At 26.4% G+C, this 24,281-nt stretch overlaps 2 protein-coding genes across 3 annotated transcripts; one reads left to right on the plus strand and one right to left on the minus strand.

Annotated features, from left to right (window-relative positions):
- Positions 1-12,537: 12,537 nt before the first annotated feature.
- On the minus strand, positions 12,538-12,963 carry LOC145843183 (histone H3-like). The gene has a single exon (XM_082950642.1). The coding sequence runs from the start codon at positions 12,961-12,963 to the stop codon at positions 12,538-12,540; it is 426 nt and encodes a 141-aa protein (XP_082806768.1).
- Positions 12,964-14,911: 1,948 nt separating this feature from the next.
- On the plus strand, positions 14,912-24,243 carry LOC145842500 (uncharacterized). 2 transcript variants are annotated; one of them, XM_082949954.1, is made up of 7 exons: positions 14,912-15,046; positions 17,157-17,318; positions 19,243-19,378; positions 20,187-20,264; positions 21,009-21,181; positions 22,801-23,026; positions 23,698-24,243. In XM_082949954.1, the coding sequence occupies exons 1-7, from the start codon at positions 15,021-15,023 to the stop codon at positions 23,983-23,985; spliced, it is 1,089 nt and encodes a 362-aa protein (XP_082806080.1). In that variant the 5' UTR covers positions 14,912-15,020; the 3' UTR covers positions 23,986-24,243. The 2 variants fall into 2 exon arrangements, with proteins under 2 accessions (XP_082806080.1, XP_082806081.1); XM_082949955.1 differs by lacking the exon at positions 14,912-15,046 and adding an exon at positions 16,887-17,019.
- Positions 24,244-24,281: the final 38 nt, after the last annotated feature.

Raw genomic sequence — 24,281 nt, forward strand, 5'->3', positions numbered from 1 at the left:
TGAAAGAAAAGCCAGTTAAGAGTTAAGACTGTAAAAAAATTAAATGCTTTTCTTTATGTCAAGCTGCAAGCTATAAATTTAAATTTTATGGTTTTCATTCATACAAATAGTATGATGTGTGGAAAGGCTGACCTTAGATTAATGTATTTATAGTTATTCACACCATTAATATAAGTTGTTTAAGTAAAAATTATAAAATTAAATGTAAAAAGTGTAATTGTTAACAGTAATTCAAATATTTTTATGTTTTTACTCATACTATGAATAAGTTTTTACAAAATCTTTGAAAACAAACTAGAAATTGTTAGGTTTTCAAGTTAAATTAGTCATTATAATGAATTAGCCTAGGATTCTAATGATCCGGTAGAGATCACTTACTCAAAATGCTCCGGCCCACTGAGGATTAAATTTTTTTGGATCCGGCCCGTCAATTATTTACGTTGCTCACCCCTACTTTAGAACAATTATCGTTGATTTAAATTTAGTTAGACTATTCTAATTACAAATTCAAACTTAGAATTATTTTTGATAAAAATTCGTATTAGTGATTATACAATTAATATTACAATTTATTTGTTTATTATTAAGTTAAGTTTAATCAAAAAAATTAGCAAAAAACTTATAAAATAGTTAAAAGTTAATACTTTATTACATTTTTGTAACTACTAATTAATTGATCGAGCTTGTTAACGTCAAATACTTTTTTGGTAAAAAATTAACTTTAAACTATAAAGTTTGCTTAAGAACAATTATCGTTGATTTAAAATTATTAAGACGATTACGACTCTACTTTCTATATCAAAAGTATTTCTTAAGATTTTTATTTTATTTAGTTTTTATTAAATTAAACTAGTTCTAAAAAATTAACAAAAAGGTTTAAAAATTGTTAAGAGTTAAGATATTATTATAGTTATATAATTATTTGATCAATTATGTTAAAATTAGCTTAACGATTTATAACACATACATTGATTAGATATAAAAAATAGTTATTTTATTTTTTGTGGTACTTCTTTTAGTCTATAAATGGTTTGTTTGAAGTTTATTTAAACCTTTTCTACTTATTTCTGTTTTTAAGCCCTGTTTTTAATGTTCACAACTATCGTTGTGAACAGTTAGTTTTGATATAAGTAAAATATACAAACCGAGGGTAAGAATCCTTCCCTTTTTAATCATTTTATTTAATAAAATATATATTAAGTTAGTTTGCCTGAAGTCAGAATGGATGTTGAAAAAAAATCAAAGCATTCCAAATCACTTATTACTTGTGCTGCAGCTATTATTCTGTGAGTTTAATTTTTTAGTATCTTACTATCAATAAAATTCTTAGCATTATAAAAAGGTATAAAGTATTTTTAATTATGTGAAATATAAGTATTCTATATGTTAAAAAATGTTTGATGTTTAAATATTTTGTTAAAAATAATCTAACTATTAAATAAACTATCTACATTTTCAGATCATTGGGATGTGAAGTGGGTAAGTAGTTTTAGTTTACTTTAACATTTCTTATTTTTAGTTAAAATGATATACATAGAAGTAAAACTTTTAAAACTGTGTTTAGTTTGCTTTGTTTTTAAGTTCTTGAATTCTGAGCAAAATATATCAAGTCTATATTTTTTCTGTTTTGTAGATGGAAAAAAAAAATATTAGACATTTATTATATAATAAAACATTATGAGTATTACTTTAAAAAATCTTTTAAATCCTTCTAAATGAAATTTAGAGTTTTTTTTTTATATTAGCCTTAAACTTATTTTTAAGTACATTTTAGTATACTCTTGATCTTATGTAAATAATTTGCAAAATCCTTGTTTTAAGTTTTTGAACCTTTAAAAAACATATTTGGTTTTATTTAAAAGTTTAAAATTAAGTATTATATAACAAAAACTGTTGAATAAGCACTATTCTTTTAATAAGATATATGTAAAATATTTCAAAATTTTATAAATTACTCCTGTTTCAACTTAATCTTGTGTAAATACTAACTATTAGAAAAATAATAGGTAATTTTAAGCTTCATAGTTTTAAATAGATAATTAAACTCTCAAGAATTCTTAACTTTTTGTTTTTAGTAAATCAAAAATTATAAGCAGTAAACAAAGCAAAGTCATCTATAAACACTTTAGGTCACTTGGGCCTTGTTTTTACAAGTTAATTTTAATATTTAGAAGTCTAAATTTTTTTTTTGGTTATTAAAAAAGCCCTGTTTTAAAACTCATAGAAGGGTTGCAAAAAAACCTGAAATCAAGGAAAACCTGGAATTGGACAATTTTGGCAAAAAAAAAAGTCTGAAAAAATCTGGAACTTGAGAGATTTGAAAAAAAACCTGGAATTTAGAACAAAACACCCTAGAAAAATCCTAAAAAACCTAGTTTTCAACTACTTTTTATGTATGGTAATAAAATTTAGATTTCATATAAAAAATCTATCATAAATAAAAAAAAAAAATTGTATCATTAAAAAATTTTTCCTTAAAAATCAAGTTAGTAAAATTACTTAATATATTGTTTTTACCTTAAGTTTAATCTTATACTAGAAAGAGACAAAAGTATTTGTTTTTTTAAAAACCTTGAATAAATTCAGATAACCTGGATGAAATTAAAAAAACAACTTGACAACCCTGTCATATTAAGGGTTGATATATAAATAGTTAAAACTATTGTGTAAATAAGAGACTTTTACAAGATTTAAAAAGTCATTTGTTTATTTAAAGGTCTATTTTCTTAAAAGTTTTAAAGCTTTTAAATACAGGGTTGCCACTTTACCTGGAAAAACCTGGAATTTGACAATTTAGGCTAAAATAATCTGGAATTTGAGAAAATTTGATAAAAACCTGGAAATTTGATCAAAAAACATGGAAAAACCTGGAATTTTTAATAACTTTAACATTTTCAGTTGTAAAATTTTGATTTGACACCAAAAATCTATTATATAATTAAGATTTTTTGTCATCATCAAATATTCTCTTTATTAAAAAACACATTTAAAGTAATTTTACAGTATCTTTTCAATGCTTATATTCTATTTAACACAGTTTCTTTAATAGAAATTAACTTAAAACTAAAAATAGACCCAAAAATGTGTACTTTTAAAAACCTGGAAGAAATTTGGAAAACCTGGAAAAAAGTTTGAAAAAATGAGTGGCAACCCTGTAAATACCTGAGTAAATATTCAATTAATAAAAAAATTAAACTTAATAAATTTAAAAAATATATAACTTATTTTAACAATTTTCTATATTTATATTACTTTTTAATTTTTTCGTCTATCTAAAATGTAAACACAAGAAATTAGTAACACTGTTAAAGAAAAAAAGTTGAGGATTCGAGTGAAAAAAAAAACAAATATATATATATATATTTTTTAAGAATTTTAAGTTTTTTCTTTTACCTTGTTCCCATACTTGCATAATTTATTATTGTCAACACAAAGACTAGTTTTTTCTATGCCATCAAGAAATTCATTTTAGGTAACTTTTCTAAATGAAATCAATAACTGTATTAACGGTGTTTGTGATAAACTTCTTTGTTTAAGTTTTAGTTGTTGCAAATTTCTTTTCAGGCCTTGTTTCTATGTTGAACTATATGGAGCACAATGGGTACTCTGAACTTATAGGTTAGTCTACATTACTAAACTTTATATTTAAAATTTATACAACCTGTAATCTGCAAGTAAAAATCGCTGTTCTAGTTGTTTAATAAGTTTATTGTACTTGTTAGCACTCTATTCTTAACAAAAAAGAAAAAAATTGTTTAATGTATATTACAAATATATATTTAAACTTGTTAACCCAAACTGATTTGTAATACCTTTTTTTAAACCCGTGATATATTTTATCATAAGCTTTAGCTTTATATATGTACATGTTCACAAATTTTCTTTATTCTCATACAAATGAAGTACATAATATATGTTATATACATTATTTAAAACTGATTTTGTAAGCCAAATATATAGTTTTAATGAAAATATAAAACTTATATTTTTAAATTTAGTTATAATTCAAAATATTTCCCTTAAATTGGTTTGTCAAATTTATATTAAAATGTAATAGTTGTCTTGTTTATTTGCACAGTAGACTGTCAAGCGTAAACTTGACTTATTTGGTGACTATAAAATCAAAGTAGTTGTTATAAAAAGTTGTGTTAACTTAGATTTTTTTTTTGTGATTTAAGCAATTCAAGATTAATAAGTTTTTAATGTCTTAAATTTTAGTTAGTTTTCTGTTTAACAGTTACCTAAAAAAATGCATTTGCTCAAACTTTACAAAAATAACTAAGTACATTTATATGATTTGTTTTTTTAATTTACTTTTAACATCGTATACTGTTTATTGGGAAATAACACAAGTTAATTAACTTCTTTTTTGTTCATATACTTTTTCTTTATGAACTCAGTGGTATTTATAGTGCAATTGTTATATAGCTCAAAATGCCACCTTAAAGCATTAATCTTTTTTTTTTTCAGTTTGATCTTGTGTGATTTAAAATCTGAAGTTATACTTTCAGAAATCCGGTTATCATTACATGGATGTTTTTTTAGCAATGTTTTGGAAGCTAATTATTATTTTTTTTTTGAAAAAAAAAAATTATTGAATTTTCTAAAATATTTGATCATACAATATTTAAAAATATTTAAAAGGTTTTGTTAATAAGCATAACACGTATTTTTGTGTAATTGTTGCAATTGTTAGTGTTTACATAACTAAATAGAATCTCTAGTAGTTTCTAAGGTAAAATTTAATCAATATTCCAAAGTTGAAGCTTACAAAAGTTTTGAAATAGTTAAAACAGAAAAAAAAAAAGGTAAAAATTTTAAAAGAACTGATTTAACTCTAAACAATTTTTTATACCACCTAATTTGATACTCTACTCACAAAAAAATCATGTTTCTGTCGACCATCCAAAGTTTGTTAATAACATGGGTGTGTTTTAACTGGTTTCCTGTGCGACCCATGAAAAACTGGAATAAACGTAATAAAAAAGCAATTCATTTTATGGCTTCTTTGAATTTTTTTAGTAAAAATTATCTTTTTTATATCCAAAAAAGTTTAGTTCATATCTTTTATAAGTTTTTTTCGTGTAAAAATATGAATAAGCAATTAAAAAAAATTTAATTGTTAATGTTGCACGATTTGACATGGAAAACTTTTCATTTAAAATTTGCCATTCAAGGTGTTTTGAAAATCTATTTTTGAACGGTTTTACAACTTGATAGGATATTTACTTGGGAAACTTCATACCATCTCACATACTTTTTATTTTTATTTTTACAATATTAGAAAAACCGTATTTTATTTATCAAGTTGTAAGATAATTGTTGAAACCTGCTTTTAGTTTGTTTTCAAATATTTAAAAACTTTTTTTTGATTTAAGATTTAATTTTAGCTAAATTATTTGAACTGGAACTGTTTAACTATGTAGTTTATTTACATATCATTGAATATGTTTTTCTTACTTGAAGAGAAGTTAATAACTAATTTTGATTAGTACTTTGTTTTCATTTTCTTATAAATAAGAGGTTTCGTCAACTTAAATGTTATTCAAATAGAATATTGTGTTGTGATTTCTAAAGTTAAAAGTACAGGCTAGCTTCACAATGTAAGGCAAAATTTTCACATAGTCAATAAAAACAGGGCTTAGGTTTAAATTAGTCGTTAAGAAACTGGATTACTCGTTAATATTTTGCAATCTTTTATACTGGTGTTTTAAATTTTTTAAAAGTATTAACAGTTTTAAGTGCTTGAGAAATTTTATACAGCTATGTAGTTTTGTTAAAGTGTATAATAAAAGCTACTGCATAACTACTCTTTTATTGAACATAAAATTTTTGCGACCCCACTGAAAATAGTCTAGACACGACCCTGGTTGGTAACATCACAAAAACTAAACTAAACATGATTACAATTACTATATTAAGTAGTTAAAAACTAAACCATGCTTACATGTTTTAAAACTTGCACATTTTGTGTAAAAATTTGTTTAACCACCAACTTTTGCAGATGAGCAAATGTTTTCATTTTTCAAGCTGACATGGAAACAACTCATTAGGTTTGGGGTTCTGTTGAATATTTTGTGTTATGCGATCAACACATTATTTCTTGGTTACAAATATTTGTGCTTGAGAGCAAAACGGTGAGTCTTGTTAATTTTTTACTCTATATTTTACCATCGTATATCATCATACCGTATTGAAAAGGTCTAAATGTTCAAATGACTTAATAGAAAAAATAGAACTTTTTTTATTTTGGTATATAACTTAAAATTTCAGATTTTCGTATGAAATTAAGTTTAATGATTTTGTTTTATATTTATTTATTGTTTGTTTTCAAAATTGTGATTAGTTTATAGCACTCAAATACTTATACTCTGTGGTTATTCTATTAAAATCATTTCTCTTAGTAATTATATTAAGAACTCATTATTTTTCTACTCTATTTAGTTACTTGTTATTGTTTTTTTTTTTACTTTGTTATAGTCATGCCTATATATGTATGTTAAGGATAGAAAAAAAATACGGTTTAAAATAATATAATAATTAATAACCCTTGTTTTCAATTAGTACCCTAGTTTTTATATTTCTCTTAACTTCAAAAACCTTAATAGCTATTTTTTCTTAGTAGTTACAAAAGGAACATTTTTTGCTTTTGACTTTGTATCAGTTAAACTGCAGTTCTTTTTTTTTTTAATTTCTCTTAAAATTTATTTTTTAGATATCATTATTGTATTGTTTATTGTGCAACGTTGGACTCAGCCATCAAAACCTTAGCCACTTAAACAGGACAAAGAATGAGAAAAACAAAATAAAATACATTTGTATTCAACAAAAATATACATAAACAAAACATTAAACAAAGCTAAATTTATAAAAAAAAACTTATTCATAAGTTTAAACTTATTTGCTTGATATTAAGAACGATAACTTCGTACATACAAACATATTTGTACAAAATTGATAAAAGTAAATTGATAATCTGTTAGGCGAGAGGCGTAGGGAAATTTGACTTGCTAAATATTGAGGTCCAATAATTTTTGACAGATAACTTTTGTTCAAATAACACTTTTGTTCAAATTTTACACTGTCTCATACTAATTGTTGACGGATTATAAAAAATGTTTAAATTTTAAATTTTCATACATTTTAAATTTGTTTTCAGCAAAGTCTATCAGGAAGAGTTAGATGAAATAATAGAAGCAGGCGCGGAGAAGGGACTTTCAAAAAGTGAATTTGATTTTGAAGAGAAACTAAAAGTTATGAACTCAATGATTGAAGAAGTATTTAATGTTACTAAGATTGTAGTTTTTTTCATGGCACTTAGAGCTGTAGTGATTTTTTTTTGTGGATAAGTTAATAAATATTCATCAACTATATGTAATTCATCGTATAAAAAGAACAAAAAAAGTTTTTACAACCATTCATAGTTCAGATGATAAATAATAATAAGCCGAGTAAAAAAAAATTGAAGATATCATTTTCTCTATTGATGAACTATATTTTCTCGTACTTTTTTTAAATCGTTACTTTTTAAAATTTAAAAGAAATTAAATTACTCAATTTTTTTAAACTAGTTAAGAAAAATACCCTAAAGTTTGAAGTATTCTGCTCAAAAAACTTAAAAATTATAAATAGATTTTTAATAATTTTTTTTAATGTCATTGAAAAAAGATCTGTTTTCCAGGCTTTCATTGGAAATATTTGATAAACTATTTATATCTCAAATATAGGTTTAATCTTCAATTTTTTACAAAACTGACTACTAGTTAAATTTCAAAGCTCTCATATAAGATTAAATGTTAGTTTTTGTAAAGGAAATGCTTTTACTCCCTATGGATTTAAGTTTAGAATTTTATAAGAAGAGTTGGGCAACTTTATATGTCGGAGGTCATATTTACCAGAAATATTCATTTGCTGGCCGGACATATCTGAAAACATAAAGGGATCATATAAATTTGTAAAGTTTTATTAAAAAAAGTAAAATGAAACAATCACAAAGATGTGAAAGTTTAATAATTGCACTACAAATACTATTAACAAAATTATTAAGTTTATTTAATTTGAACAAAAGTTTTAAGCTTATAATGGGTTGATAGTAAGTTGTCTACTCATACTTTAAAAGTTCTACAACAATTGGAGAAATTGAAACTACTAAAGAAAACTAGTTTAACATATTACAGACAATCTAGATTGCTATTTTCGAACTTAAAAGAAAACTTTTAATTATCAAACGTTTTCTTAAAAGAAAACAAAAAGACTGTAATACTAGGCAGCTAAAATCCAGAAATCTTTTCTTAAATAAAATTGATTTGTAAAAATTGTGCATACTCTAGATTGATATTATCACTTTTCTTTTATTACGAAAAAAATAAAATGTACAAGATAACTGTATTAATAGTCATTTTTCAAAAAATTACTGGTTATGAAAATGTTATAGTAATACTTATAACTAAATCATTTTCTTACTAAAGTGCAATAAAAGTATGAAGTAAACTAAGGAAATCAAGAAATTTATTTGCATGCATGTTAAGATTAAAGTAAGTAGTAACAAAATTCACTACTAGTTTTATATAATAAAATTAATACAAAATTAATTGAAAGTCAAAAAACAAACTTATAGTTTAAAGGCTATATAAGAGTAGTATAAGGTGTTTGTGAGAACAACTTAGTTTCAACAAAGCTTTACTTAAAACTAATTAATATTTGAAAACGTAAAAGGCTTATAGCTTGGAGTTCAGATGCTAGGTTAAGTAGTTTTTTAATAAAAAAGGTATTAGGAAAGATAAATTTATCTTCTATATTTTCCTTTCCTTATATCATACTTTATAGGCTACTTTAGCATTTTTTATTTAGTTTTCTTTCACTGTTCCCTTCTAAAAATGCACAGACTTAACCTCGCAATTTTTAACAATTCTATGTTCTTTTTGCCTGTACTAAATTAATGGAACATCTTATATGCGGAACTTGAAAAAAACTTGTGCAATGTTTAAAAAATAAGTACGAAATACTAGTGTACTTGTTCATAGCATAAATTTTGTACTTATAAATTGTTCCAGAGAGTTTTTTCTACTAATCAAATGATAAATAATGCTGATTTTGTTTTACTGGAAAATCTTGCCTCCTCTTTACTACAATATTGTTGATGATCTGATATTTGTTTCTACTATAAACGAATTAGCGCTACTTGTTTGGTTAGATTACCATTATGTAAGTTGTATTTTATTGAACAACAACAGAAAATGCTCAAAATATTTGGTCGTAGGACCTGGTGCACGAAGAACCTTTCGGTTATCGGCAGCTAAGGCAACTTTATATTATATAAGATCTTAGTTTAGATGATAAGGTCAAAAGAAAGTGTTATAGAGAAATTAATCTATTAAAAGAAATTTTTGTTAAATTAAAAAACACAAGAAATCGTTACATTTTTACTGGCAATTACTGAACAAACTAGCAAATTTTAAGAAGTTTATAGTAATTTTAGATTACGATTTTTAGCTATGTAATCGTGCAATTTTTTGTTTACTTAGTTGAAAAGACAACTTGACATATTGCCTAGTAAAAATGCTAAATATAAAGAATGTTTAATTTTATTTTTTTTTAGTGCAAATTTTTTCTAATACAACTTCGTAAAGTTATTTTTGCTAATGAAGAGTCACTGAAAATATATTATGATTAATATTCTTCAAGGTAAATGAAAAAGTTCTAATAAAAAATATTAAAGCAAAATAACTCTTAGTAAAGTAGTTGAAGTTTCTCCAACTCTACTATAATTATAAGTTATTAGTCTTATTTATAACTAGCAGCAGTTTTATGCAAGGAAAATGTAAAAAGTCGCCGTTAAACAATGGCAATGTTCAAAAAGAAAGACCAAAATACTATTGTACTCTAATAGTGATTTTTTTATGAAAATGTACGCAAAAAAACAATAGGAACAGTATTGTTTTAAAATCAAGTTTTATAAATAGTTTAAAAGTTCTCCAAGTTTATAATTTAAAGTGATGTTACTCGGCATATAATATAAAATTATAAAATCACTTTTAATTCATAATAAAATTAGACAAAAAGTTTCGATTATTTATTAAAAAAGTCTTTGAAAAATAGTGCAAAACTTTTTATGCGTGAATTAATGATAATACATTATTATTGTTGAGAAAAAGCTGATGCAAGTCCTGGACAAAACGTTAGAAGGTACCAAAATGGTGTGCGACTTGAAAACCGAAAGGTTTTTTTTGTGCACCAGGTCCTAGGACCAAATATTTTGAGTGCTTTTTTTTGTCTTTTAATAAACAATGTATTTAGATACTTACGCTGCAGTTTTATAAGATTTTTATTTGCACTAATAACAAAGTTTTATTGCTAACAATCTTCTTAAGAATCTAATATCAGTTTAAGGTTTATAAACTGATTATTTATCACGACGGAAAACTTTTTTAACCAAAATTGAAACACAAAAAGTGCATGAAAAGTATTTTAAAAAAATAGTATGGTTAATAAAAGTTAATTACTCACAGGTGGGCAAACTGCGGCAAGCGTGCCAAATGCAGCCCTTAAAATCTGAACTTTTCAGCTCAAACATAACAAAACCATTTTAGAACATAAAGACAAGTTTTAAGCTAGGTTCTTAACTTATTGATCACTCTTTACTATTCCTATTCTATTGATTTTTCATCACTGTTTTAATTTAAAACAGTCCTTTTATATTCCTTACTACAACAATTTCAAAACAACTGCGCCCGCGGAAGACTTTTTTCTATACAGTGCGGGTCAAGACTTAAAAATACTTCCGAATTTTGTACTAAGCTAGCCGTGTGCGTTATTGCAGTACAAGCTTTTACTACACATCTTGAATTGGAAGTCTTCATTTCATTTATTATACTTAATCTGCATTGTGAAATCTGTTGTCGCAGTCAAACTGCATCTAACTAAAAACAAATGTTAGCGATGGTTTGTAAATACAAATCTACTTGCGCATTTGAAAAAATTCTTTGAGTATTTTATAAACTAATTCAGTTTGAAAGGTCAATATTTCAAAAAGTCAATGAATCAGATTTGAACTCAAAAACTAATATATTTTTAAAATAGTTTTAGTATCTTAGAACTAAATAAAAAGAATGTATGTTTCAAGAATGTTTTAGATTCATAAGTTTTGATAACAATACATTTTATTATTGATTTTACATACTTATACTTTTAAAATAAAAAAATAAATTTTAAATTGATTAGTTAATAAAAATAAATCAACGCGTATACGTATACATATTTTATTATACAACAATATATATTTATATATGAAACGATTTCTGATTTACAAGATCTGTTTATCTGAATAATTAAGTTTAAAGTATGTTTTGTAGCTTTTACAGAATCAATTTTAAATTTAAAATATTGATCAACAGTATTTATGACTTAACTAAAAACTCTCAATTCATAGCTTTTAAAAATGTTTTAGCGGAAGACTTTCAAAAACCTCAAGTGGCATTCTACCGTACAGATAACAAAGTTATAGTAAATAGTTTTTAAGCTTGTAAGAAAATTTAGGACTAAACATGTTTAAGCGAAACATTACGAATGAACTTCCACATTAAGCTAAAACATTTGTGATAAAATTCCACCGAAACTACATCTGCATACGTTTTTACAAGTTCGCAAGACATTATCTGAAAAACTGAATTCATGCCTTCAAGCAACAACATGCGAACTTTTTAGTTGAAGCACAACCAAGTCAAGTAATTTCACAGTTTGAATGTTAGAGTTAACAGCTTATGTCAAAGAACATAAATTTTATTTAATAATGCTTAAGTACTAAGGGAATATTGAATTAATTCGAAGAACTTAATTTCATTGAGCTAACGAACTTTTAATATTCTTAAGTGCAAGTAAATGGCTTATATTCTTTAATTTACAAAGTATGAAAAAAACTTGATCAGGAAAGCTAGAACAATTCGAGAAAAAGTATAAAAAATCGATAATGCTTATCGTTTAAAATACTTAGTTATAAAATAATATATTAAATATTATTTAATCAGATAAATTCATTAAACTCTCGATTGAACCCATGTAGTTCAACGTTAGTAAGAAACCGCATATACAACTAACTAAAACTAAAAATTCAGTTTTAGTTCATACATACTCATAACTATATTTTAAAATTACTTGCGAAGATTTACTATTGTTTAAAGTTGATTGTAACAAACTTCAAAACGGATTCTAACAAACCAAAAGCAGTTTGGAAACAAATTTAAGTTTTTCTATCAGTTTTTCATTAATTTAAATTTTAAGCTTACTTACATATCAAACACTACCAGCTTAGTTTATATACTTTATTAAGACAAGCACGACAAAACACATGAAATCAAAACACATTATAAAACAATATAAAACATTATAACAAATTATAAACTTTCGCATTCACTTTTATACAGTTGTTAGTAATCAAAACAAATCATTATTGACCTTATAAATCCTTTTGAGTTAAATTGTGTATTTAATTTTTTTAAAGCGGTTCACACAGCAAAATGTGACAACACATCACGGCAAACCTTAATTGTTAGTCGTTTGTACAATATTCGTTTCGCCTCTGATGCGCCTCGCAAGCTGTATGTCTCTCGGCATGATGGTCACTCTCTTGGCGTGGATTGCGCACAAGTTGGCGTCCTCGAACATGGAGACCAGGTAAGCTTCGGCCGCCGTCTGCAACGCTGCGATGGCCGCGCTCTGGAACCGCAGGTCGGCCTTGAAGTCCTGGGCAACTTCCTTGACGAGGCGCTGGAAGGGCAGCTTTCGGATGAGCAGGTCGGTGGACTTCTGGTACTTGCGGATCTCTCGGAGGGCCACGGTTCCGGGGCGGTAACGGTGAGGTTTCTTCATGCCTGGCTGAATGAACCTGTAAGATTTGGCGGCGTTTCTTCTGGCGGGAACTTTTCCTCCGGTTGATTTTCCGTCAGTGGGTTTCTTAGTGCGGGCCATTTCAAACTGAAATAGTACAATGAAAAGTTTATACCAGGAGTTGAAGCGTGCTTTACCAAATCATTGTTGGCTAAATTTACACTAGTCAATTTATAGATCAAGCTTATACATTTTTCTTTTAGGAATGTTTAATGCTTACATTTAAAAATAATTTTTTTATAAATTGTCTGATTCCAACATTTAAGATACAAAACTTATATTTTAACAAAATTATTTTGTTAACAACAATGAATTGAATAAATATAAGAATGTTTCAAAAACTTGACATTTTTATTTGAGAAAAAAAAAACTTTTTAAGATTATTAAACATAATTTTTAGTCACTAAAAATGAACCTTCTTGACAAAATGATTTTGATTAAGACACAATGCTTAAAAATGTATGTTATTATTTTTTTAGTTAAAAAAAAATTGAATACTTATTGTCTTAGTTTTGTGAGTTCTTTGAGGTAAATTTTAAGTATATAGAAAAGCCAAAAAACTAATATACAACAAAATGCATGTTAGCTTACCTTGTGTATACACTGTCAATTTTAAAACAAACTGATGTTTTAAATGTTTAGTTGTGGGTATTTATGTGTTTAAAAGTACTTAATTTAATCATTAATACGAAATATCGATATAATTATATTAAAGCAGAAATTAATTAATAAACTAATTTGTCTTTTTGCATTAGCATAAAGTAAAACTTTTATTTTCAGCAGCTGTTTAAAAATTAATTTAACAGTTTTATAGCACTAGAAGTATTTAATATCAATTTATATTGGTATGAAAAAAAACATTTCTTTTCAACAAAAACTTTAAAAATTTTGACTAACAATTTATATACAAAAAGTTTTTATTTTACAATGCTGTATAAGTATCTTAGGGGTTAGTCTAAATAAACTTTAACAGTATTACTACGAATTTTTAGGGATATTTAAACCTTTTAATTTTTTTTTTGATAATATATGTCTGCAGTATAGTTGATATTACAACAAGTATTTTGATGCATCAAAGTTAAAAAGACGATAATACAACTTCTAAACTATAAATACTTCTTTATATTTAAAGAAATTTTCGAACATTATATTTTTTCTTAAAATAATCAATTAATAAATAAAAATAATTTTGTATGAGTAGTACCAAAGCTGTAGCTGAATAGAAACTTTCAACACTTAAATTCTGGAAAAAAAAGTTTTATTTCGGACAATAATTTTGCTTCTTAAGTTGTTGATTTAGCGATGTAACTTTCATTAAGTTTTAGTTCAACTCTTATCTAAAAAAAATATAGTAGGTTTTATTTTGTATAAAAGTTAAGGCAATCTCTACAAATATGATATGTACACTTTGAAAACTTAACTTAAGAGTTTAAAATTAAAAAAAAAATGTGCACAAAGAAGTTGTGCTGTTTTAATAATAAAAACAAAATTTTAAATTAAAGCCAAAAATTTAACAAATTTTATTTAATTACATTAGTCTTTTATACCCAACATTTTAGTTAACTTTATATTAAAACTACATTTTGTTATAATGTTTTTCGATAATGACGTGCAACTAAAAGCTTTCAAACCAAAAGTTCTAACTCATGCTTAATTATTAAGTAAGTGAGCCAGTTTTTTTTTACGAAAACATTTAGCAAAACATGTTTTCATTGAAAACCATTTTTCCAATAACAGATTTTTAAAGCTGCTTTGAAAATATTTGGCAACAAAAGCATATTTTTCTTTCAAATGAAAACATTTTCTTTGTGGAAATGCAGAGCAGGAAATTAGTATTAGCAATTATTTCATTAACGACCTTGAATTAAGATTTAGCAGCACAATGAACATTTTTTTACTTATACTTGTTGTGCAACTATTTTTTTTTGTTATCATGAAGTTATTGAAATTCCTACACAACAAAAAGCTTCAAGTATTTATAAGTAGCGAGAGCTGTACGGTGGTGCTCATTTAGAAAGCGTTTTTCGAGATTAAAAGTTGTTTACAAGCAAATATTTTATAAATATTTGTTTATATCAAGTTTGATTAAAACTTATGTTTTTTTAAGCTCGAATTGGCAAGTTGTATAAGTTGCTTAGATGGATGAACTGGAGAAAACTTTAAGGTGGTTTTTAATAAGTTCATAAGATATAATGTAGTTAACTAATAAGATATTTACAAAAAAAAGTTAAAAACCGTTTGATTTTTGTTTTAAGCTATTTAAGTTTAGATTAATTTAAAAACAAAAAGTGAAATGTGAGTAATCAGCACAAGGTTTTATAACAGATCACATACTAATCGCCGTATGTATACCATTATAGTGTTTTGTATCAGATTAAAAAACTTATAAAAATTGTTCAACATCGAAAAGTGTTACTAACTTTTAATAAAACGCTTTTCGAAACTTATAACTAAAATTGGAATAAAATTAGTAACTGTTATAAAATTAATCTACTTTAAAGTTTCTTTATTACCGAAAAAAAGTTTTATAAACTAAAAAACAACAACAACACATGCATCAAAATGATAGCAATTATAAAATAACTTTAACAATCTTAGTTACACTTTTTAAAAATATTTTAGTACACTGAAGTTTATTTAAATAAATTCAAATCTTTACATAAAAAGTTTTTAGGTAATATCAAAAAACAAATTGTTAAATTTAACACTGAATACTTCTATAGAAAAACTATATTGCTGCATATGTATAAACAAAACTAAATACGTAGTTCAATAGCTTTGAAGTTATTTATACTAATAAAAACCAAAAGTGTATAGATACCGACAAAGCTTTAAAATTAGTACAGTATACTGTTTATTGAACGACAAAAAACGCTCAAAAAATTTTGTCTAAGGACCTGGTGCATAACAAAAAACCTTTCGGTTATCTTGTCATACACCAGAACACTTTGGACTTTTAGTAGTATTTTTTTTGCAGTTTAACGTCTCATAACTTTTTTTTATTATCTTAATACTGACTTTATTCGACAATATTTCGAAAATGTGTAGTCATATGTTAGTTTTTAAACGTCATGTTTAAGTTTGTTTACTTAAATTAGGGTTTGTAAAAAATAATACATTTATGAAGTAAGAATTAAGCATTAGAAAATGAAAACAAACAATTAATTGATTAATTTAAATAAAGCAATTTAAGATATATAAATAGTCCGGGTGCGAGCTGTTTCAAACTCTAATAGCACTTAATTATTATGAATTATCTCGGTGTATAAATGTTTCTATTCCAGGACAACACACTAAAAGGCATCCGTGGTGTGCGTCTTGATAACCGAAAGGTTCTTTGTGCACCAGGTTTTAGGACAAAATATTTTTTGTCGTTCAATAAACTATAATAAAAATTATTTTGTAATACTATCTTAATCGTTATTGATTGAGCCCTCTGTTAGATTTTTTTTCATTTTTAGTTTTTTTTTTTTGAGATAGAGCCAAAGTATTTGTTTATACACAATAGAATATGTCTGTTTTTAGCAATTGTGTTCTTTAAATAAGTTTTTTTTTCCTTTTTGTTACGTTCTAGTTTTTATGATTTGACCTTCTTGCACTTTTTATTTTATTAATTTTAAGTTACTTTTTTCTAGATATGACAAAAAAAAAACTTTTTTTTTTTACAGATAAAACCTTATAACAAAATAGCCATTAAGTAAAAAGTATCAAGTATAAGTAATTAAAAACACATAACATTTTATTCAAAATTCACGCGAAAAAAATTAAATAGTTTGTTAAAATTTAATAATCATTCATTTTAAACTCTTCTTATAGTTTACAGTAAAACATATATCTTTTATCTTAGCAACAATATAAATTGTCACCCACGAAAAAAGTTTATATTTAAAATTAATCTATACTTTTAAAAATTCAAAGTCTTAATTTCAACTTAATCACTGTAAATTTGTGTAAATGTTCTCGTGTAAGTTTCAAAGTAATACTAAAACTTAGAAAAAAATTCTCTCGTTTGTTTTAAACTACTTTCTCTCAAAATTTTGTGTTAAATGTTTGCCGAGTTCACCAGCATACTTGCTTGCTCGACTAGCAATTTGTTTACAGTGGATTTTTTAGTTAAATCACAAATATGAGTTACGGGTGAGTTTTAATGCGTTAAAACGTAATATAATTTTGTTTGCTTTTGATTTTAACTTAGTAAAAGCAAAATTAACTTTTTTTTCTCAAAACGATAGAAAATATCTAGCTATATTTTTAATTTTGTTTACTTATTGCAGGGAAATACGGAGCTGCAGCCCAAACAGGAGCTACAGCCCCACAAGAAGCTACAGCCCGACCAGGCTCAGGTCGCACAGCCCGACCAGGTTGTCGGACCTGACCGGACAGAGTTGGGACTGCGCTTTGAACGAGGTGCTCAGCGTGCTCAGAATTCAGTACAGGTTTGTAAATGTGTTGATTTTTATTTTTGTATTTTGTTGACCAAATTTAAAAAAAGTTGTGAAGCTTTAAATTATGTTTTGATCGACTGTGTAGATTGTGTTTTTGTATTTTAAATTAAAACGTTTTTTTTTTGTAGTAAAACAAATTATACTTTGTTAAATATTATGACTAGCTTTTTTGTGATAAATAAAATATACTTTGTAAATAATTATAACTAGCTTGTTTTAAAGTTGCTCAGTTGAAAAAGAACATACTATAACTACATTTTAGTTTTTTCCTTATCATTGAGTTTAACTAAATTGATTTTTATGTTGTAAATTGTTTTTTAATGTTTTAAATAAAGATTAAAACTATTTAGCAAGTATTCTGTGCTAATTTAATATCATTAATATATCATGCTTAAACGTCTGAATAACAGCCAGCAGTGTTCGTTTCACGTTAAACTTTGAAATCTCAAAAGCCGTTGAAATTTTCTCCCTTTCTCATTGTTTGTGTGCGCTGTATAGTAAACGATACGTCTCAACGCTTGTTTGCACATGTTTGTATGATTGTCTCAACACCGCTTTGTTTCGGCTCGCTATCTTGTAACGGCTTTAATTTGAACCGTGTATTTGATTTCGTTATGTTTTATATGGTTTAATAGCAATCTGCTTTGAACGAGAATTTTAATTTTTGTGTAAAGAAGAAAATCTTAAAGAAAAACAGAAAAATATTCAAAAACATAAGTATAATAAAAAAAAATGTTTTGTAAACAATTTGCAGTATAACGAAAGTTAAGACAATGTTTTTAAAAGTTGAAATAAGTTATCTACAAACATATTTAACTAAAACCTAATAACGCCACGTTCTCATTTGGTAAATGTCTAATTTTTAAATCAAATATTTGTGTTTTTTTTAATCTTTTCTGAGCTGTTTTAGAGTTAATTAACTTTTCTAACACTCTAAAGTATAACTTTTATAATCTGAAAAAAATAAAAACCTTTTGACGTTTGTACAAAATAAACTTGTAATCTATTTGCTACAAGTTTATATGTTTCCCTTTTTAAGCAGGTTTGAAGTTGTATTGAAAATGCAATAACTGATTTAAACTACTATGTGATAAGCATAGAAATTTTATTTTCAAATACTTATAAGAAGGCGTACCTTTTTTAAAATGAAAAAAAAAATTACATGATGGAACGAATCACAACTTTTCATTTACTTAATTATGTTTATTTTACAAGACTCTTAAATAATTCATATAATTTTTGAAAGTCTATCTAACGGAAACTTTGATAGAAGTTACGTTTAAAACTTAATTTTATTTATGTTTATTAATTAACAATTTAGCTATCATACTTACATAACAGTTGGGTACAACCTATAAGAAAAAAAAATTGTGCTAGCTTCAAGTATATTGATAGTTTTTATTACAAACCTGTGTTTTATAACCTGTGATAATTAGTACTATCTTCCTTTTTATCTATACTTAAGTACTGACGAAACACAGCTTTTATACTTAATTTTATTGTAAGTTTCAACTTATTATAACATTTAAATGGTAACGATTTTTGTAAATATTTCTCACCACGATGCACTAAACACTACTATCACGCTCGATTAATCATTTGATAAACGGTGATTAAAAGTTATTTTTAATCTGACAACTGTCTTTTTGTTGAGCAAAACAAAAACACTAAAAGTTTTATACTTTTTATTGTTAAACGCAATTATTGCTTTAGTTTTTCAATTTACTGACATACGGTTTAAAATTTTAATTAACAATAAAAATAATTTTTAACAATAATAAATAACTGATTATTTCATAAAGGACACTACCATAACATCAACTCATTACAATATTTTCCATTCATATTTTTGGCCATCAAACAGTTTGTGTTATATATTTTTTCAAACTTTAAACTTTATTTTATTTTTTTTCAGGAACGACGATGACGTCATGACGTTCCTGACGGACCCGGACAAGATCAAGCAGATTCAGTATTCGACGGCGGCGAAGATGGAGTGGAACAGGAGGGTGATCAAGGAGGAGATGGACTCCGGCATCAGCAGCCCTCCCGTATGTGTTTACCTATTCACAAAAAACAAATATTTTTTAAGCGTAGCACTTGTTATATTCCTCCTGTTAGTGTTGTTTACTGTAAAACAATCAGTTTTTTTACTATAGTATAAAAATAAGACATTAGTCTACTTATTAGACACCATAGTACTAGTAGAAAAAGCTATTGAATTGAATTTCATCCTGTTTGTATGAAAAATTGTTTATGCGAAATGCTGTTTGTTTATTTGTATTGCTTTAAAAGACTGCTTAAACTTATAAGGATGTTAGCTTTAAAACAGTATACTGATTCTGACCGTTACAATTTTATAACACCGTGTAAACAGATTCCATTAAAGTATAGATAGTATAGTTGCATTTATTGTGACTATCAACTTGCTATTGAAACTAACCAAACAAAAATGTATTTTTAAATCCAAAGTTTATTTTTTACATTGTGGTTAAAATGTGCATATAGTAAAACAAATGTTGCTGTAACCCTTTTATAAAAATGATAATATATTTTCATGAAAAAATATTTTTTAAACTACGTATGTTAGTTACAACTTTAGTCCAAATAATATATCGTCAGATTATTTTTTTAAACACATTTAAAATAAACAATAAAAGGTTTGTTCGTAACATTTTTAAGGAAATTGTCAAAAACATCGTTTTTTCACAAACTCAGCGACTTATCATATTATCTGAATGATTTTAATCTTAATAAGTACCTAAGGTCAATTGTTTCATTATTAAACCAAAACACTACTCTAAACACTAATTTAACCATATTCCAAAAAAAAAACATGTATTAAACTAAAACTTATAGAGATCGCGAAGGATCGCCAAAGAAGTGGCAATAGATTACATTCGTCGGTACCTCGATGGTGAAGAGGAACGTCTTGATGTGAGTTTAATATATATGTGTTAAAAATTCTAAGTATAGTGAAAAAACTTAACGTTCGTTACTTTACTTAAGCAGTATAAAGTACTAGTAAATAAAAGTATATATCTATATCACTTAGTGTAACCAATTCGTATTTATAACAAACATATACAGCGAAAGTTTGTTTTACATGACATAGTTTTCGTTATAAAGTTTTATGAAACATTTGCTGACGTTTTGATTTTACTCGTGCACGATGAGTGAAAAACCAATCGCTTCAGCTTTATTTTCAAACAACTGTATTATTTACTTAAAATAGTTTTAAAATTTTCAAAACTATATTTTTTCAGCAAAACGAATGCTGAATAATTCTTAAGTTATCTAAATGCTAAAAAACTTTGCAAAGGATAAAAAAAATTCAGGGACTAAATTCTAAAACGTTATAAGCTGTAGTTTAGTGTAACTGTAACAAAATTATTATAAAGATTAATATTTAGTAAAAAAACATCTAAAAAATTTAGTGATACTGAAGTAATATTTACTACTTTTAAGTACATTTGTAACTAACAATTTTATTTGCTGCTTGAAGGAGTTAAACAAATTAAAACGCAGTGTTTTTCGAAAGATCATTACTGCTATTTAAAAAAAAAACATTTTAAAATTAAATTGAATCACAGATGATAAGAATTTTTTTTTGAGAAATAGATAAAAACTTTTTTCGAAACACTGTTTTGAAATATCAAAATATTAATAAATTCTTCACAGATGATAAGAAAGATTCAGATGCTGCAGCAGGACAAAGACGACCAATTGGCATCAATAGTCGAGTTCGAGAACGAGCTGAAGAAGGCGAAGGACGACATCTTGCGGTTGAGTGTTGAGAATTGTAAACAGAAGAAGGACATTGAGAAACTGCGCGGTGACAACGAACTTTCAAGGTGTTTGCTTTTTTGTCTTTTTATTTAATGGTTGTCAACGGGTGCATTAAAAAACATGCACTAACTTTGCGCAATTTAAAACTACACTTGTTTTATTCATTTTTTATAATGTTATTTTTAATTTTTGTTATTTAAACTCTTTCTTTCAATATGTTTGTTGAAGTTTTGGGTAAGGTGGGTTAGTGGTAAGGGTGTACACTAAAAAATTAATTTAAAGCTTTGTAGAGTATATAAAAAATAAATCAAATTTTAATATATGCAAATTATTTATATTTGCACACCTTGTCAACAGCTAGGTTTGGTGTCGAGTAGTTGTATATGCTTAAATCAAACTTTCAAGGTAAGAGAAATGTATTTAAAAATTTTTCTCAAGAATTTTATGATATGTACAATAATCAGAAGTTTAGTTTAGTGATGCTGCAGTGATGCAAAATATCAATCAACTTACCAAAATATAGTTTGAACATTCTATAAGTTTTTTTATTGTTTAAAAAACTTTTCTTCATATATGTTTTACTACTTTTAGAACAGTTTTCTAACGTTATTGGAAAGTTTGAGAAATATACAAGCTTAAAATTAAAGTTCTTATTTTAATGTATAGATAACATACCATGTTTTATTTTATTGTTACGATTATGTATTTATTTATTAATTTAAACACGATTTAGTACGAACTTTTAAAATAACTTTGTTTCAACTAATTTTTTACTTACTATGTTTACTAATTTTAATATTTTATTTTAAGTCAAATACAAACTTTATACCATGAAATAGTAAAATTGTAAAGCAGTGTCAAAAAATATCAAGAACGAAAAAAACAAAATATAAATTTACTTTAAAGTAAAGGCTCGATAAAAGAGACCATTAAAATAAGGTTTAGATAATTTAAAACTTTAATTTTTTGTCCTATACAATTTTTTAATAATTTTTAAGCACTCAAATTTAGCATATCTAAAACTTTAGTATTTAAACAAACTGACCGCTATTTTTGAAACATTTTGTTTATTTTACTACATTCCTTTATCGTAAGAAGTTGTTTGTTTTGATGTTTACTTAGTAAATAAAATCCGATGCTTTACTTAAGAAATAAAATTGCCAACTAGGTGCTCTAGCACATCTGGAATGAATAGTAATATTACTTATACAAATTTGATTACATAATATTTTTACAAAAACGTTAATAAAAAAGATTGTAAGAAAATGAGTTAACATTAAAACATTTTATAAACTCACTGCTAGCATTTTTAAACTTACAAAAAATTGCAAAAAATGTTTAATAAGCCTCATAACAGCTCAAATTTTCAACTTACCTTTGGATGAGCGTTTAACTTTTTGTTTTATAAAGTAAAACTTCAATTGGCAAAAATGTATTGAAGTTGGCCATCAACTTTAAAAGCGACTGATGCGAGTACAGCTCACTCTAAACTTTAGAACTGGTGCTATTTAAGTTTTAAAATACTCTAAATTAAATTAATTTTAAAAATAATTCGAAAACAACTTGTAAAGCACAACTCTGGGCAGCGATGAAAGCAACACTTATTCCAAAAGAAGCTCCTTATTTTAAAACCATTAAACAGCTTCAACTGTATAAAAACTCTAAAATCCCAAAACCAACTCAGGGCGGACAACAAAGTGTTGAGGGCGGAGTTCGAGAGGACGAAGGAAGAGAGCGGAAAGGTGAGAGGAGAGAACGATCAGCTGAGGGGGGAGAACAAGAAACTGAGAGGGGAGAACGATCAAGTGAGGGAGGAGAACGGGAGTTTGCGGGGAGAGAACGGGAAGATCAGAGAGGAGAATGCGGAGTTGAGGGAGGAGAGCGGGAAAGTGAAGGCTGAAAACCAAAAAGTAATGCTTTTGAGATTTGTGAAAACTAGTTTTATTTCAGGGGCTTTTTGTAACTCGCAGGCCAAACTTCCCAGACAAAATTGCTTTCGGGTCGCACAATTTAAAAAAAAAGTTTTCGAGAGCCGTACTTATTTTAAAACAATTGTAATAGTCAGTATAAAATATTAATTTCAAACCAAAAATGTGGTTAAAAAGTCAATGCACTAGTAAAAAGTATTTTTAAGAATACATAGCCTTATTTTAAGTTTTTATTACAAAATATTTTATTTTTATGGTCTTAATATGGATGTTTGTATCTAAAAAGTACCTCACGGGCCGAAGATTTAGGCTTTGAGGGCCGCAGTTTGCCGATCCCTATTTTATTGTACAACAGTATATTTTTGTTTTGTTTTTACATTTATTCATGCAAAGTAGTTTCCAGGCGTTTGCATACAAAAAGTTGACTGCCTACTTAAGCTTAATATATATATATCTGTAGACACTGTGATTACAAAAACATTACCAAGTTAATAAACATGCAAATATGTTTGAACAACACTTGTATTTCGCAGTCGTTTAAATTAAATGTGTTTATATACGCGGGAAAAAATCTGAAACACTATTTTCTTTGAACTTTATAAATAAGACCTCACCTCGAACCCAACATCAAAACAAAAAAAAACTCCCGGCAGATCCGCGACGAAAACGGCTCTCTGAGGGACGAGAACCAGGAGGTGCGGCAGGAGAACTTGAAGGTGCGGGCGCAGAACGGGTCGCTGAGGGGGGAGAACGACCGGTTCAGGCAGAGCAACGAGAAGCTGGCGGGGGAGAACAAGGCGCTGCTGAGGGACAACGTGGCGCTGCGGGGGAGGGAGGGGGAGATGCGGACGCTGGTGAAGGTGCAGATGGAACTGCTGACACCTGGTGGTGAGGGTGGAGAGGGGGAAGCCCCCGAAGAGGGAGAGGAGGAAGAAGTTTAGGTATCGAATGAACTAAGTGTTTTGCTTTGTGTATTTTAAGTTTTAAATATTTTTTATAGGTACACTGTGTCTTTGATTAAACTACTTTTTATCTTCAAATTTGAGGCTAATTAATTCTGAGCTTTTTGAATTTTTGAGTTTTTTTAGCAGTAAGTTTTTTTATTACCTTATTTTCGAATTAGAATTAACTGTTTTAACGTGATACCTTAATGTGTCTTTACTTAGTTTTTCTTCTCCACTGTGTTTTTATTTTAACATTTTCATATTAAACCAAAAAAGTTTTTAAGCACTGTTAT

This window comes from Thalia democratica, chromosome 8, assembly GCF_965202585.1.
Source record: "Thalia democratica chromosome 8, ktThaDemo2.hap1.1, whole genome shotgun sequence".
Classification (NCBI taxonomy): Eukaryota; Metazoa; Chordata; class Thaliacea; order Salpida; family Salpidae; genus Thalia; species Thalia democratica.